Source organism: Phascolarctos cinereus, unplaced genomic scaffold, assembly GCF_003287225.1.
Source record: "Phascolarctos cinereus isolate Bilbo 61053 unplaced genomic scaffold, phaCin_HiC Scaffold_4;HRSCAF=312, whole genome shotgun sequence".
Lineage (NCBI taxonomy): Eukaryota > Metazoa > Chordata > Mammalia > Diprotodontia > Phascolarctidae > Phascolarctos > Phascolarctos cinereus.
This window is the reverse complement of record NW_027555847.1, coordinates 230212430-230224872: the sequence shown is the minus strand read 5'-3', so window position 1 is coordinate 230224872 and position 12443 is coordinate 230212430. Positions and strand designations below refer to the sequence as shown.

General features: G+C 40.7%; 1 protein-coding gene across 1 annotated transcript in view; it reads left to right on the top strand.

Annotated features, from left to right (window-relative positions):
• PCSK5 (proprotein convertase subtilisin/kexin type 5) overlaps positions 1-12443 on the top strand; it is a 619005-nt gene that overhangs the window by 566313 nt on the left and 40249 nt on the right. Inside the window, 1 exon segment of the mRNA XM_021008523.2 lies at positions 9975-10058. Coding sequence (XP_020864182.1) covers positions 9975-10058 — 84 coding nt within the window.

Genomic DNA, 12443 nt, shown 5'->3' with positions numbered 1-12443 from the left:
AGGAGTTGGGGTGCTTCCTAAGCCCATATCTATTTTGGAAACATAGCTAGGAAGAAATCAGGCTCAACTGCAGAGTGGGCTATCTTCAGTGATCTGTAGCTGGGCCCAGAATGCTGAAAATGAGTTTGTTTGGCATTCAGGCATCTAAAAGGAGGTGCAAGCCAGGGGGAAAATGGTCTGGGTCTGTGTTTGTAGCTGAGAACATCTGTATTTTATCTGGCATACCAGATGATGAAATGAAGCAAGGAGCCAGGAGACAGAGAAGGCTTGATTCACCAAATGAGTACATCATTTCAACTGGACTACGCGTGTTGCAAGCTGGAATCAGGTCTTGATTGCTTTTTGCTTAAGTGCCACACCCAGCCCTCTTTCATTTTCTCCTACCCAAAGCCAGGTGGTGGTTGTTGTTGTTGTTGTTGTTGTTGTTTTTTGGGGGGGTTATAGGTGGGGAACTGGAAAGATGAGGGGAATTAGAACATTTGTGGGGTATGGTACTAATCAGGACTGGATGAAGCAGACAGTGTTATTTCTCACGACCTGGCAAAGAGAGGAAGCTAGTGACCTGAAAGGTCTCTTTTACCTCCATAATCTTTGACATAAGACATACAGACTATAAAGAAGGAGGAAAATGTTTATAAATAAGGTAAGAATCCAGCTTAGCCTACATACCACATTTCAGTCATTGAGCTGGATAGTGAATGGAAAATGCATTTCGACATTTCTTATAAAGTCTTGGGAGCATGTGGGCCACAGCATCCATCTTTCCACTGTTTGTTTTCTCTTGCAAAATAAATTTAAAATTGCGATACAATGGCAGAGGTTATTCCAGAACAAGTCATAGTCTGTTGCCCTTGGAGATTAGAGGAGGCAAACCTGAGTCACCCTGGGTGAACTCAAAGGAACTGGAAATAGTCAAGAGACAGCCCAGACAAATGACCTAGTGAATAAAGGAGGATATAGCTGTCTAGGTGTTATAAGCAAACTCTTTGGATGTATTCGTGTGTGAAAGGTAAGGGGGAAAAAAATCAACTCATTCCTTCACCCATGCTGCACCCCAGTGGAAATAACTGGTTCATGTCTGCGTCTGGGATCATGAGCTATGACAGCATAATTATTTAAAACAAGGAATCTTTAGAAAAATCGACACATGTGATTGGACTCACCAATACTAAAATAGACTTTTAATCAGTTGCATAATTGATGGGAGGGAGAGTGACAATTACAAAAAAAAAAACACCATTGGTTTTCTCACTAACACGAAGTGGGGGAGAATGCCTGCCCCATTTCCTGGATTGGACTATTTATGACCATGGATCATAGGTTTCTATAGCCAAGTCATTCATCACAAAGAGGTCACTCTGTACTTAGCGAGGCTCCAGTCTATCTTTCCAGAATTACAGCACATTCCTCCCCTTCACCATCCTCTTCCAGCCAAACTGGCCTCTTTGCTGTTCTCTAAACTCAGGTCTCCATTTATTGCCTCTGAGACTTTGCACAGAATATACTGGAGTGCCTGGTATATACTTGGATGACTATAATAGATTCCGTCCTCCCCTCTGCCTCTTAGCATTCTCATTTTCTTTCAAATTTCAAGTGATAGGGGGCAGCTAGCTGGCACAGTAGATAGAGCAGCAGCCTTTGAGCCATGAGGACCTGACTTCAAATCTAGCCTCATATACTTGATACTTATTAGCTGTGTGACCCTGGGCAAGTCACTTAACCCCATTGCCTAGCAAAAACAAAACAAATCTAATCAAATTTCAAGTCATAAGCCACCTCCTACAAGAAGACTTCCCATCTTATTGGACTTCTCTCTTTCCTTCTCAAATGATCATACATATGCTTTGTATTTGTAAGAGTGCCCCACTCCTCCCATAGAATAGAAGATTCCCAAGGACAGGGACCATTTAATTTTTATTTTTCCATTCCCCAATATGGGAGACAGCATGGCGAGAGGATAGAGACCTGGCCTGGGAGCTTGAGTTCAAGTATTGCCTCTGACCCATACAGCTATGTGACCATGGGCTAATCAATCAATTTGCCTCTCCTCTCAGTATTCTTAGGCAACTGTCTCCCACTATAAGTTACAGAGAAGGTGCTGATTTGAATTGGTGAGAGGAGTCCCTTCATCCAGGACTTCTAGAGGCAGCTAGATGGCACCCTAGGCCTGGATTCAAGAAGACCTGAGTTCAAATCTGGCCTCAGACACTAACTAGCTGTGTGACCCAGGGCAAGTCACTTAATCCCGGTTACTTCAAAAATAAAAAATCTGGCCCCAGATACTTACTAGCTATGTGACCCTGAGCCAGTCATTTAAACTCTGTTTGCCTCAGTTTCATCAACTGGTAAGACGGGGATGATTAACAGAACCTACCACCCAGAGTTATTGTGAAGATCAAATGAGATAATGCTTATAGAGTGCTGAGCAGAGGGCCTAGCATGTCACTGGCACTTAATAAATGTTTGCTTCCTTCCTCCCAATACCAGTAAAATCACAGGTCCACTCTCTGTCCTGAAGTGTCTGGGACAGGGCTTTATTTCCACTTAATAAAACACTTGTTGATTTGAATTGATGGACTGGTCCTTCCAAAGCAGACATAGTTTGTACTCTGGACCATATGACAGATCAAGTCAAAGAAATTCAGAATATGCCATACTACTACTGGGCACTTTCTAGAGAGAGCAGGACATTTTGTTGTTTCCCTCTTTCTCTATTCCTCTTTCTTTTTCTAGTCTTTTCCTATGCCCCTTCCTCCACAAATAGAAACAAAAAAAGGTAGTTATGCAATTCACTTTAAGAGTCATTAAATACCTACCGTACAATAAAGCACTGTGCTGGGTCCTGGGAGCATAGATACACAGAGATGGTGAAGATTCCTAAGCCCAAGTGTATAAATAACTTCCAGCTCCTTCTATTCTATATGAATACAAGCATAACCAAATACACAGATCAAGGCCACCCTCCCTAGTGACCCAGATCAAACACAAAGAAACCAGCTGTAAAAATGCTCAGGTGTGGCCACTGGCTTTGGAAGGAGAGGATGGCCTCAGCTGGTTTCGTAAAGCTGGTGGTGGGAAGAGAAGTCATCTGGCTGTTGAATCATTTGGATGCTGTTAAGTGATTTACTGGTAGGGTTAGCAGGTCCCAGACCCATCTCTTTCACATTTCCCCTACACACATCCTAAAACTGTGGGTTTTTCCAGCACAGTCTAAAAATATATTCCCAGCTGGCTCTAATTGGACTCACTAGTCATAGCATAGAGCCTGAAGAAGTTGAATTATGTTTTCATCCTTGACTACATCCTTACGATTTACCATCAGCCTTGTCCCAGCCCTGAAATCCCTATCATAAAAATGGACAGGGTTCTTAGAGCAGGGCTTTCCATGACAACCATAGTGAAGGTCAAATTCCCATGGTTTAAAAGTCTAGGTCATAGAATCATAGATTTAGAACTGGAGGGACGATTAGAGGTCATCAAGTCCTACATTCTCATTTTACAAATGAGGAAACTGAGGCCCAGAGAGGTTAAAGGATTTGCCTAGGGTTATACAGCTAGCAAATGTCTGTCAGAATTTGAACCCTGTTCTTCCTGACTCCCAATCCAATATTCTATCCACTACACCACACTGCCTAGATCAGGGGTAGGGAACCTGTGGCCTCGAGGTCACAAGTGGCCCTCTAGGTCCTCAAGTGCTGCCCTTTGACTGAATCCAAACTTAGCAGAACAAATCTCCTTAGTAAAAAGATTTGTCTGTAAAACTTGGATTCAGTCAAAAGGCAGCACCCAAAGACCTAGAAGGCCACATCTAGCCTCAAGGTCACAGGTTCCGCACCCCTGTACTAGATGACGGGAAAGAGAAATTCATTTGTATTTGGTGACAATATCTAGAAAGACCTTCAGTGGAGGGGAGGGAATGGGGGCAGGGAGAAGACTATTTGCAAGCTTAATTCTGGGTTGTTGTTGGGGTTTTTTTTCATTAAAACCTGAAAGTTTAAAAGTCTTAATAGCTTCAATGGCTTTAAATTACACTAAGACTTTTTAAAGAACCTTTATATATAAAGTACTTTGCAAACCTTATGGAGAGAGTGCTGGGCCTGGAGTCAGGAAGACTCATCTTCCTGAGTTCAAATCCATCCTCAGACACTTACCATCTGGGTGACGCTCAACAAGTCACTTAATCCTGTTTGCCTCAGTTTCCTCATCTGTAAAATGAGCTGGAGAAGGTAACAGCAAACCACTCCAGCATCTTTACCAAGAAAACTCCCAATGGGGTCATGAAAAGTCAGCAGGCTGAAAAACTGATTAACAGCAGTACCAATTGACATGATTATTCTAACTCAGAATTAAATCCAGAAATAATTTTTTTTTTGAAAGTGATCATCAAATTCCTGGACCTTACACAGAGAACAAAGAATAGTCTCTACAATAAGGTGCATTGTCACTAAGAAAGTTACATTTCTTAGATTACTTGACCTTAACAAACACCATCAGAATCTAATCTCAGGACTGCATATTTGCTGTAAGAGGGCCTGCTATTCTAGGTGCCTGTTTTCCCTTCATTATCCCAATTCTTCCAGTTTATTCTGATTACATACTGTAATGGAAAGTCCTAGCCCTGACGAAACCTTGTCCTGGCCCAGCAGATGGGTTGCTTTCCTTATAACCCCTAGGCATCTCAAGGAAGCAAAGAGTAACTGAAACCAGCCTAGGAATAAAGACTAGCAAAATCAGGTCCAGGAAGCAGCTAGCACGTAACACCCAAAAAGAATGTCTAGCAGCAGAGCTGGAGTTCAATTTGACTTAAGAAACCATATTCCCTGAAAGGCCATCCTTGGTCAAGAACTTGACAAGACTATAACTAGAATGGAATGAATGGGGCTCCTTCCCCTACAGCTGACCAAAGTCTGTCGCTAATCCTTGTGGTCTTCACCTCAGGTGGAACGCGACCATCCCTTGTTTTGCAAATGGTACCCATCCCCCAAAGGCTAATCTGTTTGGAGACACCCCCCTAATCTCTTTGCTGTTATCAACCAGTGGGGGGGGGGGTGTAAATGAGCTATATATACTAGTCAGACTGCCCTCTTCATTACCACTGTTTCCTCTAAAATCTCCATGCTGCACCCCCAATTATTTCTTCTCCAAGTTCAACAAAATTCTTTCTTATAGCTCCGATGAAGACAAGAGTCAGAAAAAGGTGGGGTAGGTGAAAAGAAAGTCTAAAGACCAACATTAGACGTGGAGAAAAGGGTGAGGGAGGGGAAGAGAAGGGCTGAAGCAAAATTAAATACAGATGGGGGAGACGGAGTGTCAACTAATGAAGAATAAAAATTCCCCAACAGAGACAGACCTTAAAGAAATGAAACAATAGAGATTTGTATATAACCAGAAAGGAAATTTCCTGACCTTAGAGCTCTTTAAGAATAGAATCAAGAATCATCCATTTCAAATCATTTTGATGTGATCTTGGCTGAAGGCAGGGGATTGGACCAAATAACTTCATTTTTCAGGGACCTTTCTTATTCTATGAGTCCATGGGTCAATAAGGAAAAAGAGGAACATGATGATTGAGGTCAGGAAATAAATATAAAGCAGTGAACTTGTTAAAATTAAACTCTTAATCTCATTTTTTAAGTGACAAAGACAATCTTCCTTTAGTGCTTTAAACGGTCAAAATCCTTAGCTAGACTGAACTGGACAAATTTCTTTAGAGCCTCAAATGTTGGTGCATATTTCCCTCTGGTGGACATCCAGGCATATTGCAGAGTTTGAAACAAGTGATTACTGTAGGAAAATAACAGTTTCAAGTTATCACTGATACAGTAGATAAATAAACAAAACTGACCTGTCAATAATTCAGCCTTTCATAATGGAAAGAAAAACAAATGAGTAAGAAGAAATGGATTCAGGACTCAGTTCGTTGAAATTAACCAGCCCTTAGAGTCATTCACAGGCCAGTCAGACAAGGGTCCCATAGGACCATTCTGGACCAATTCTTTAAACCTTGTCAGCCCTTCAGCCTCTCTGTCTCTAATTTGAAAACACTTGAATCATTTTTATATTTATTTTTCTTTCTTCCAGCCTTTTGGTGAACAAAGGCTTAGACTGATACCCTTTCTATGTATTTATGTGTATGTAGATATACATACACACACACACACAAATACACTATACCCTTTCTACCTGAAAACATGCTTGCCATTTAGTTTATCAGTTCAATTCAACCAGCATTTATTAAATGTCGACTGTGTGTAGAATAGTGAAGGAAGTTTAGATAAAACCCATTGCAAGTTTTAATCCTTGGAGACAGGGACTTCCATTTTTGTCTGTCGCCAGTGCTTTACAAACAGTAGGCACTTAATAAGTATTTATGGAATTGGATTGAATCTAATTTTCAAATTCAATTCAATTCTATCCAATTCAACAAACACAAATATCTCCATAGAGCTTGTATTCCAGTAGGAAGATGAGAAACAAACACGGATAATTGTAATACACAACAGCTTGTAAAAAAGCAATCAAATTAGAAAGGTTTAAAAAAAAAAAAGGAATGTGTTTCCTTAGGAGGATTATATAAGGTTTCCTGGATGAGATGGCAATTGAATTGGGATTTAATAAATAAGCAGGAATTTCACAGGTCAGAAGAAGGGGAAGAAGAGCACTCCAGGCAGAAAGAACAGCATGAGAAAAGGCCTAGAAGTGGTTATTTGCAGTGGTAGGAGATAGACAGTTGATTGAATTGTACAATATATGGAGGAGAGTAAATGAGCTAAAGCTATAAAGGTAGGGTGAGTTATATGTGGAGCAATACTTTGTCATTAAAAAACACTTTTTAAAGAATCAGTACAAGGAAGAACTTTGTAATAACATGGCCTAATCCAGAAATAGAATGGCTTAATTTTCTGAGGAAATGAGCTCCCTATTGCTGAAACTGTTCAAGCAAAGGCTGAATTCAGAGATACTATAAGAGGTTTGGAGATTGGACTAAATGACCCCTTGGATCTCTTTCCACTTTAAGGCTCTGGTCCTTGTAATTCTCAGCCTGTCAGCACCAACCCTGACACCCCAGCAGCCTTGTGGAAGGGACCTACAGCTGGCTTGGATCTTGGCACTACTTATCCCCGTGTGGAATCCTTTCAAATTAGCAAAGAAAAGATCATGCTAATAACCAAGAAAGCAGGACCACCCCTAGCTACATTGCCTTCACTAGAACAAAAACAAATTGGCTGATGATGAAAAAAAAATAAACCCCCCAAAATGGTTTTTTATGCAACAGATCTGATGATGTGGTAGCCATGAAGCAATGGCCTTTCATGATGTTGAATGACACAGGCAGACCAAAAGTTTAAGTGGAGTACAAAGAGTAGACTAAAAGCTTCTATCCAGAAAGAGAATTTTCTATGGTCTTGACAAAGATAAAAGAAATTGCTGAAGCTTATCTTAAGAAGACTGCTACCAGTGTCATGATAGCAATAGCCTTTTTTAGTGACTCCTAATATCAAAACACCCCAAAATGCTGGCAACGCCACTGACCTCATGCTACTTTAAATTACCAACGAGCCCACTGCTGCCACTATCACTTTTGGTTTAGATGAGAAAGTTGGTTCCAAAGGGCATATGTTGAACTTTGACTTTGGAGGAGGCACTTTTAGTGTCGCCATCATAACCGTTGGAGATGGTAAGCATCTTTGAGGTCAACTCTGTAGATAGCTGGAGATACTCACTTGGATGGAGAGGATTTTGAATGAATGAATGAAGTGTATTTATTAAGTGCTTAGCTGTGTGCCAAGCACTAACTAGGCTAATATACAAATACAAAAGGGAGAAAGTCCCTGTTGAAGGATATTATATTGGATGGGAAAGACAACACATATAGAGAGGCGAGGCCAACGGGAAGGAGTTATGGTCCACCATTGCTGCAGAACCCAAACTCAAGCACAATAAGGACATCAGTGAGAACAAGAGGGCCATTCTCCACTTCTGTACTGCTTGTGAACTTGGGAAGCACAACTTTCCTTCCAATACCCAGGTTAATATTGAGATTAACTCTGCCTCAACTTTTATCCCCTATGCCTGCACTGAACAGCTGAATGCAGCCCTTTTCGAAACACTGTACATACACTGTGGGAAAGACCCTGAGAGGTGACAAGATGAATAAGTCCCAGATCCATGACATCATTTTGGTGGGTGGCTCCATTCTTATCCCCAAGAAACTTTTTCGAGACTTCCTTAATTGAAGGGAGCTGAACAAGAACATTTGGAGGTATCTCTTCTGAACCCACCACTGAATAGCTCATCTAAATATATTAGTCAGTAAGTCATTAAACATTTTTTAAGTGCCTACTATGTGCCAGGCACAGTGCTAAGAGCTGAAAATACAAAAAGAGACAAGACAGACCCTGCCCTCAAGGAGCTCACAGTCTAATGGGAGAGACAATATGCCAACAGCTATGTACAAACAAGCTATAAACAAGATAAAAAGGAAATACTCAACAGAAGGAAGGAACTAGCATTAAGGGAGATCAGGAAAGGCTCCCTCATGGAACGTGAGATTTTATCTGGGACTTGAAGGAAGCCAGTGAAGCCATGAGGCAGAAATGAGAAGGGAGAACATTCCAGGCATGGGTGGCAGCCAGAGAACGTGCCCAGAGCTGAGAGATGGAGTGTCTTGTTTGAGGAACAACCAGGAGGTCTACATTGCTGGACCTGAGATGGTATGCATGTAGCAGTCAGGAGAAATGGATAAGATATAAGAAGGCTGGAAAGGCAGGAAAGGGCCAAGTTACGAAGGGCTCTGGATGCCAAATTTGGCCCTGGAGGTGATAGGGGGATGTCATGGTAGGAACTGAAGATCATGGTGACTGTTGATTGGGTTATGGACTGGAGTGGGGAGAGCTCATCATAATTAAAGGACCCAAATTTGGAATTAAAAACTGGGTACAGGAGAAATTTGGAAATCTCATCAGAACTTCTGTGTGATTTCTGGGCTTTATGGATACCTGTGAGACAATGGAATGGAGGATAGGTAACAACAGCAGCAGCAACAATAATTACCATTTGTAGAGTTCTTTAATGCTCACAAAGCTTTATGCATATGTTGTCTCATTTGTTTCTCAGAACAACCCTGTGGGATAGGTGTTATTATTATTATATCCCCATTTTACCGATGAGAAAACAGCAACTTGTCCAGTGTTCCACAGCTAAGTGTTTGAGGCAAGATTTGAACATAGGACTATCGTGATTCACCATTCACTGCACCACCTAACTGACTTAGAGTAAAGAAAAGCTGGGTTCAAGTCTTACCTTTGGCATATACTGTTTCTTCGACCCAGGACAAGTCACTTAATGGGTCAGTGCTCAATCACAGGCAACTGTCCAAGACTAAAAGTTGCAGAGGAGGTACTAACTTGCATTGGTAGAGTGTTTTCTTATCTGAAGGTTACCTATTGCATTGAAATTTCTGTTCAACACAATGACCAGACATCATTCCAGAAGGTCAAGAGAGGTGATCAACTTAATACACAAAATATATATGTGTGTGTGAATGTGTGTGTCTCTGCGTGTGCGTATAAATACATTATATAATAATAATATTGTAGATGTTAGATATAACTCATGTGAGAATTTGTTTTGCTCGGCTGGGCATATCTGTTACAAAGACTTTTTTTTTTTAAATTTGGAGGGAGATGGAATTTTAAAATTTTGGACTGAGAGAATAAATGCTTGTTACCAATTTTTTTAAAATTGAAGAAAATGACAGATTTAGTCCCTATTTCCATTCCTGTCCTGAGCACTGGAATGTGTACGTGGGGAGAGAAGTGAACACTATCCTTTATCTATATTGCAAACAAATAGAAATGTGACTTCCCCCCTACCTAAAATAAAAACCTGCTTAAAATTGATACAATGAAAAAAAAGATCTATGATTTTATGCATAAGATATCAATTTATTTTTTCCCCTTCTCTTCTTACAGGTAACTGGAAAAAACATCAACTTTGTGATCCTTCTTGTAAAACCTGTGATGGATCAGACACTCTGTGCACTTCCTGTCGTAAAGGTTAGTGATGTCCTTAAAAAGGTCTTGACAAGCAGAGGGCAGCTCCTATGCTTGTTTTCCTCTGGGAGGTCAGAATCATTTATGATAAAACTTCAGACACATCCTTTTTTGGCTTAAAAATGTTTATTTAGGTTTTGTTTTCATTATTCTTGAGCTAGAGCCCTAAAAACGTAAAATCATATGATCTTAAGGATTTTAAATCAAAAAAGGGACCTTAGAAAGTATTGGCTACAACCCAGTAAGTCTTAGAGAGATTAAGTGACTTGCCAGGTGTTGTTAGCAGAGTCAGAAATCAAACCTAGATCTTTCCATTCTAAATCTAGTGCTCTTTCCACCACACAAGGCTATTTCCCTAAATAGGTGCCTCTTAAATAATCCATTTTCCTCCTCACCCATTTAAATGATTCTACAACTGACTCAGTGAGCTGCTGAGCCTCAAATCAGCTACAGAGTTAGGAAATGACTTCTAGGCTGTGCCACTAATTGGTGTGACCTTGGAAAAGTCATTCTATGTGTCATCTGTTTCCTCTTCTGTAAAATTAAGAATGAATAGTTTGCTCCTTGGCTTGTTTCTCTCAGCACTCCTATTGTCTGAGGGAAAATAAAAATGCTTGGTCATACTCCTCTCAGCTTGTCCATTTAGAAGTCATCTCTCATAGTCTAATGTGTTTGCAAATGTAGCAGATACCAGCTATCCCTTCTCTCCTCATTCCCCTGGAGAGTCCCAAAATTCCCAAGTAACCCAGCATAAAACCTCTGGCCCCTCTCTCCTACCCTCTTTGCCAGGGGTTGTTAGAACTGTGTGGATTAATTTATGATTCAGGGGCTGGAAAGGTACAAAGAGTTTAGGGAACAGGGTAATATCATGCACTGATAAAAAGCAGATATTGGGGAATGAGAGAAGAAAAGGAACAAACCTTTATTAGGTACCTACTATGTGCCAGGCACCCTGCTAAGCACTTTACAAATATTAACTGTTTTGATTCTCATAACAATCCTGAAAGACAGGCACTACTATCACCCGCATTTTACAGATAAGGAAACTGAGGCAGATAGACATTAAATGACTTGCTTAGAGTCCCACAGCTAGCAAGTGTTTGAGGTGGGATTTGAACTCAGGTCTTCTTGATTCGAGACCCAGCACTGTCTCCACTTTCACAACACAGTGAGCATGTAGAGTGAAGCATGGCTGGAGTTGGCCTAGATGCAATGGATTACCAGAAGCACTAAGCAGTCAAGTTAGTGGCATTTTCAGAGTTTAAAGGATTAAGTCTTTAAAATTAACCCTTGGCCTGGTTTGGAAAATATACCTGTGCAGGGAAGTTGGCAAGAGGGTGCCTGGGATGTTGGATAAATCGAAGTTGGATTGCAAACTGCCAATCTGCAGTTTTCCCTCCCTCAGCTCGTTCCATGGAGACTCTTAGAATACTTTCCCATGGCTTGATATGTGCATGAACTGAAGCACCGATGAAAGCACCATTCTAGTGTTCACATACCTGGTCTAGCTTGTGAGACCAAGAAGGATAAAAGTCAGTGCAGGAACTAATCTGAAGTTTGAGCACAGAGCTAGCCTTAAGCAAAATTATGAAATAGGAAGTTTGTCTTTGAATGCCTGGGCCTACCCGTTTAGCTGCTTTTCCCAGCTTTTTTTATACGGTCTTTCCACTCCCACAACCCAGTTGCCGCTGTGAAAGAAATGGGTGGGGCAGATAAAGTTATTTCTCCAAGGTCAGACCAGCTAGTGGTATCCAGTTAGAACCCTTCTGGCCTCAGGCTTCCAGCAGATTGGGCCAATTCGGAAGAAATGAGTATCCTTGTTAAATATTTTGGGGTGTCCAAGATAGCACTGTCCCGGATACCATGAGAATTTACAGAAAATTGGAAGGCAAAAAAAATTTAAAAAAAAAAGAAAAGAAAAGTAAAAAACAAAAAAACAAAATTAAAATTAAAATTAAAATTAAAAAAACAAAAACAACAAAAGAAAATTGGAAGACAAGGTTCTGGCTCCCATATTCTTTGTATAGATAAATACGTCATTTAAAGCAGGCCTGCACAACTTGTGGTCCACCAAAGGATTTCAGGTGGCCAATGAAAAATGTAGAGGAAACCATCCCTCGACCTTTTTTTGCAGGCTTCCGGAAATCCTTTGGTGTTCCCAGGGGTCAGAAGTGGCCCCGCAGGCCGCAGGTTGTGCAGGCCTGATTTAGGGTAAGGGTTCTTCACCCTTTGGCATTCTCTGATGAAGCCTATGAACAGCTTTCTCAGAATAATGTTTTAAATGCATAAAATAAAACACAGGATTACAAAGAAAATTAACATATCAAAATATACTTTTCAAAAACAAAAGTTTAAATTCCTGGATCTGGGTTAAGAACTCCTAGAGGG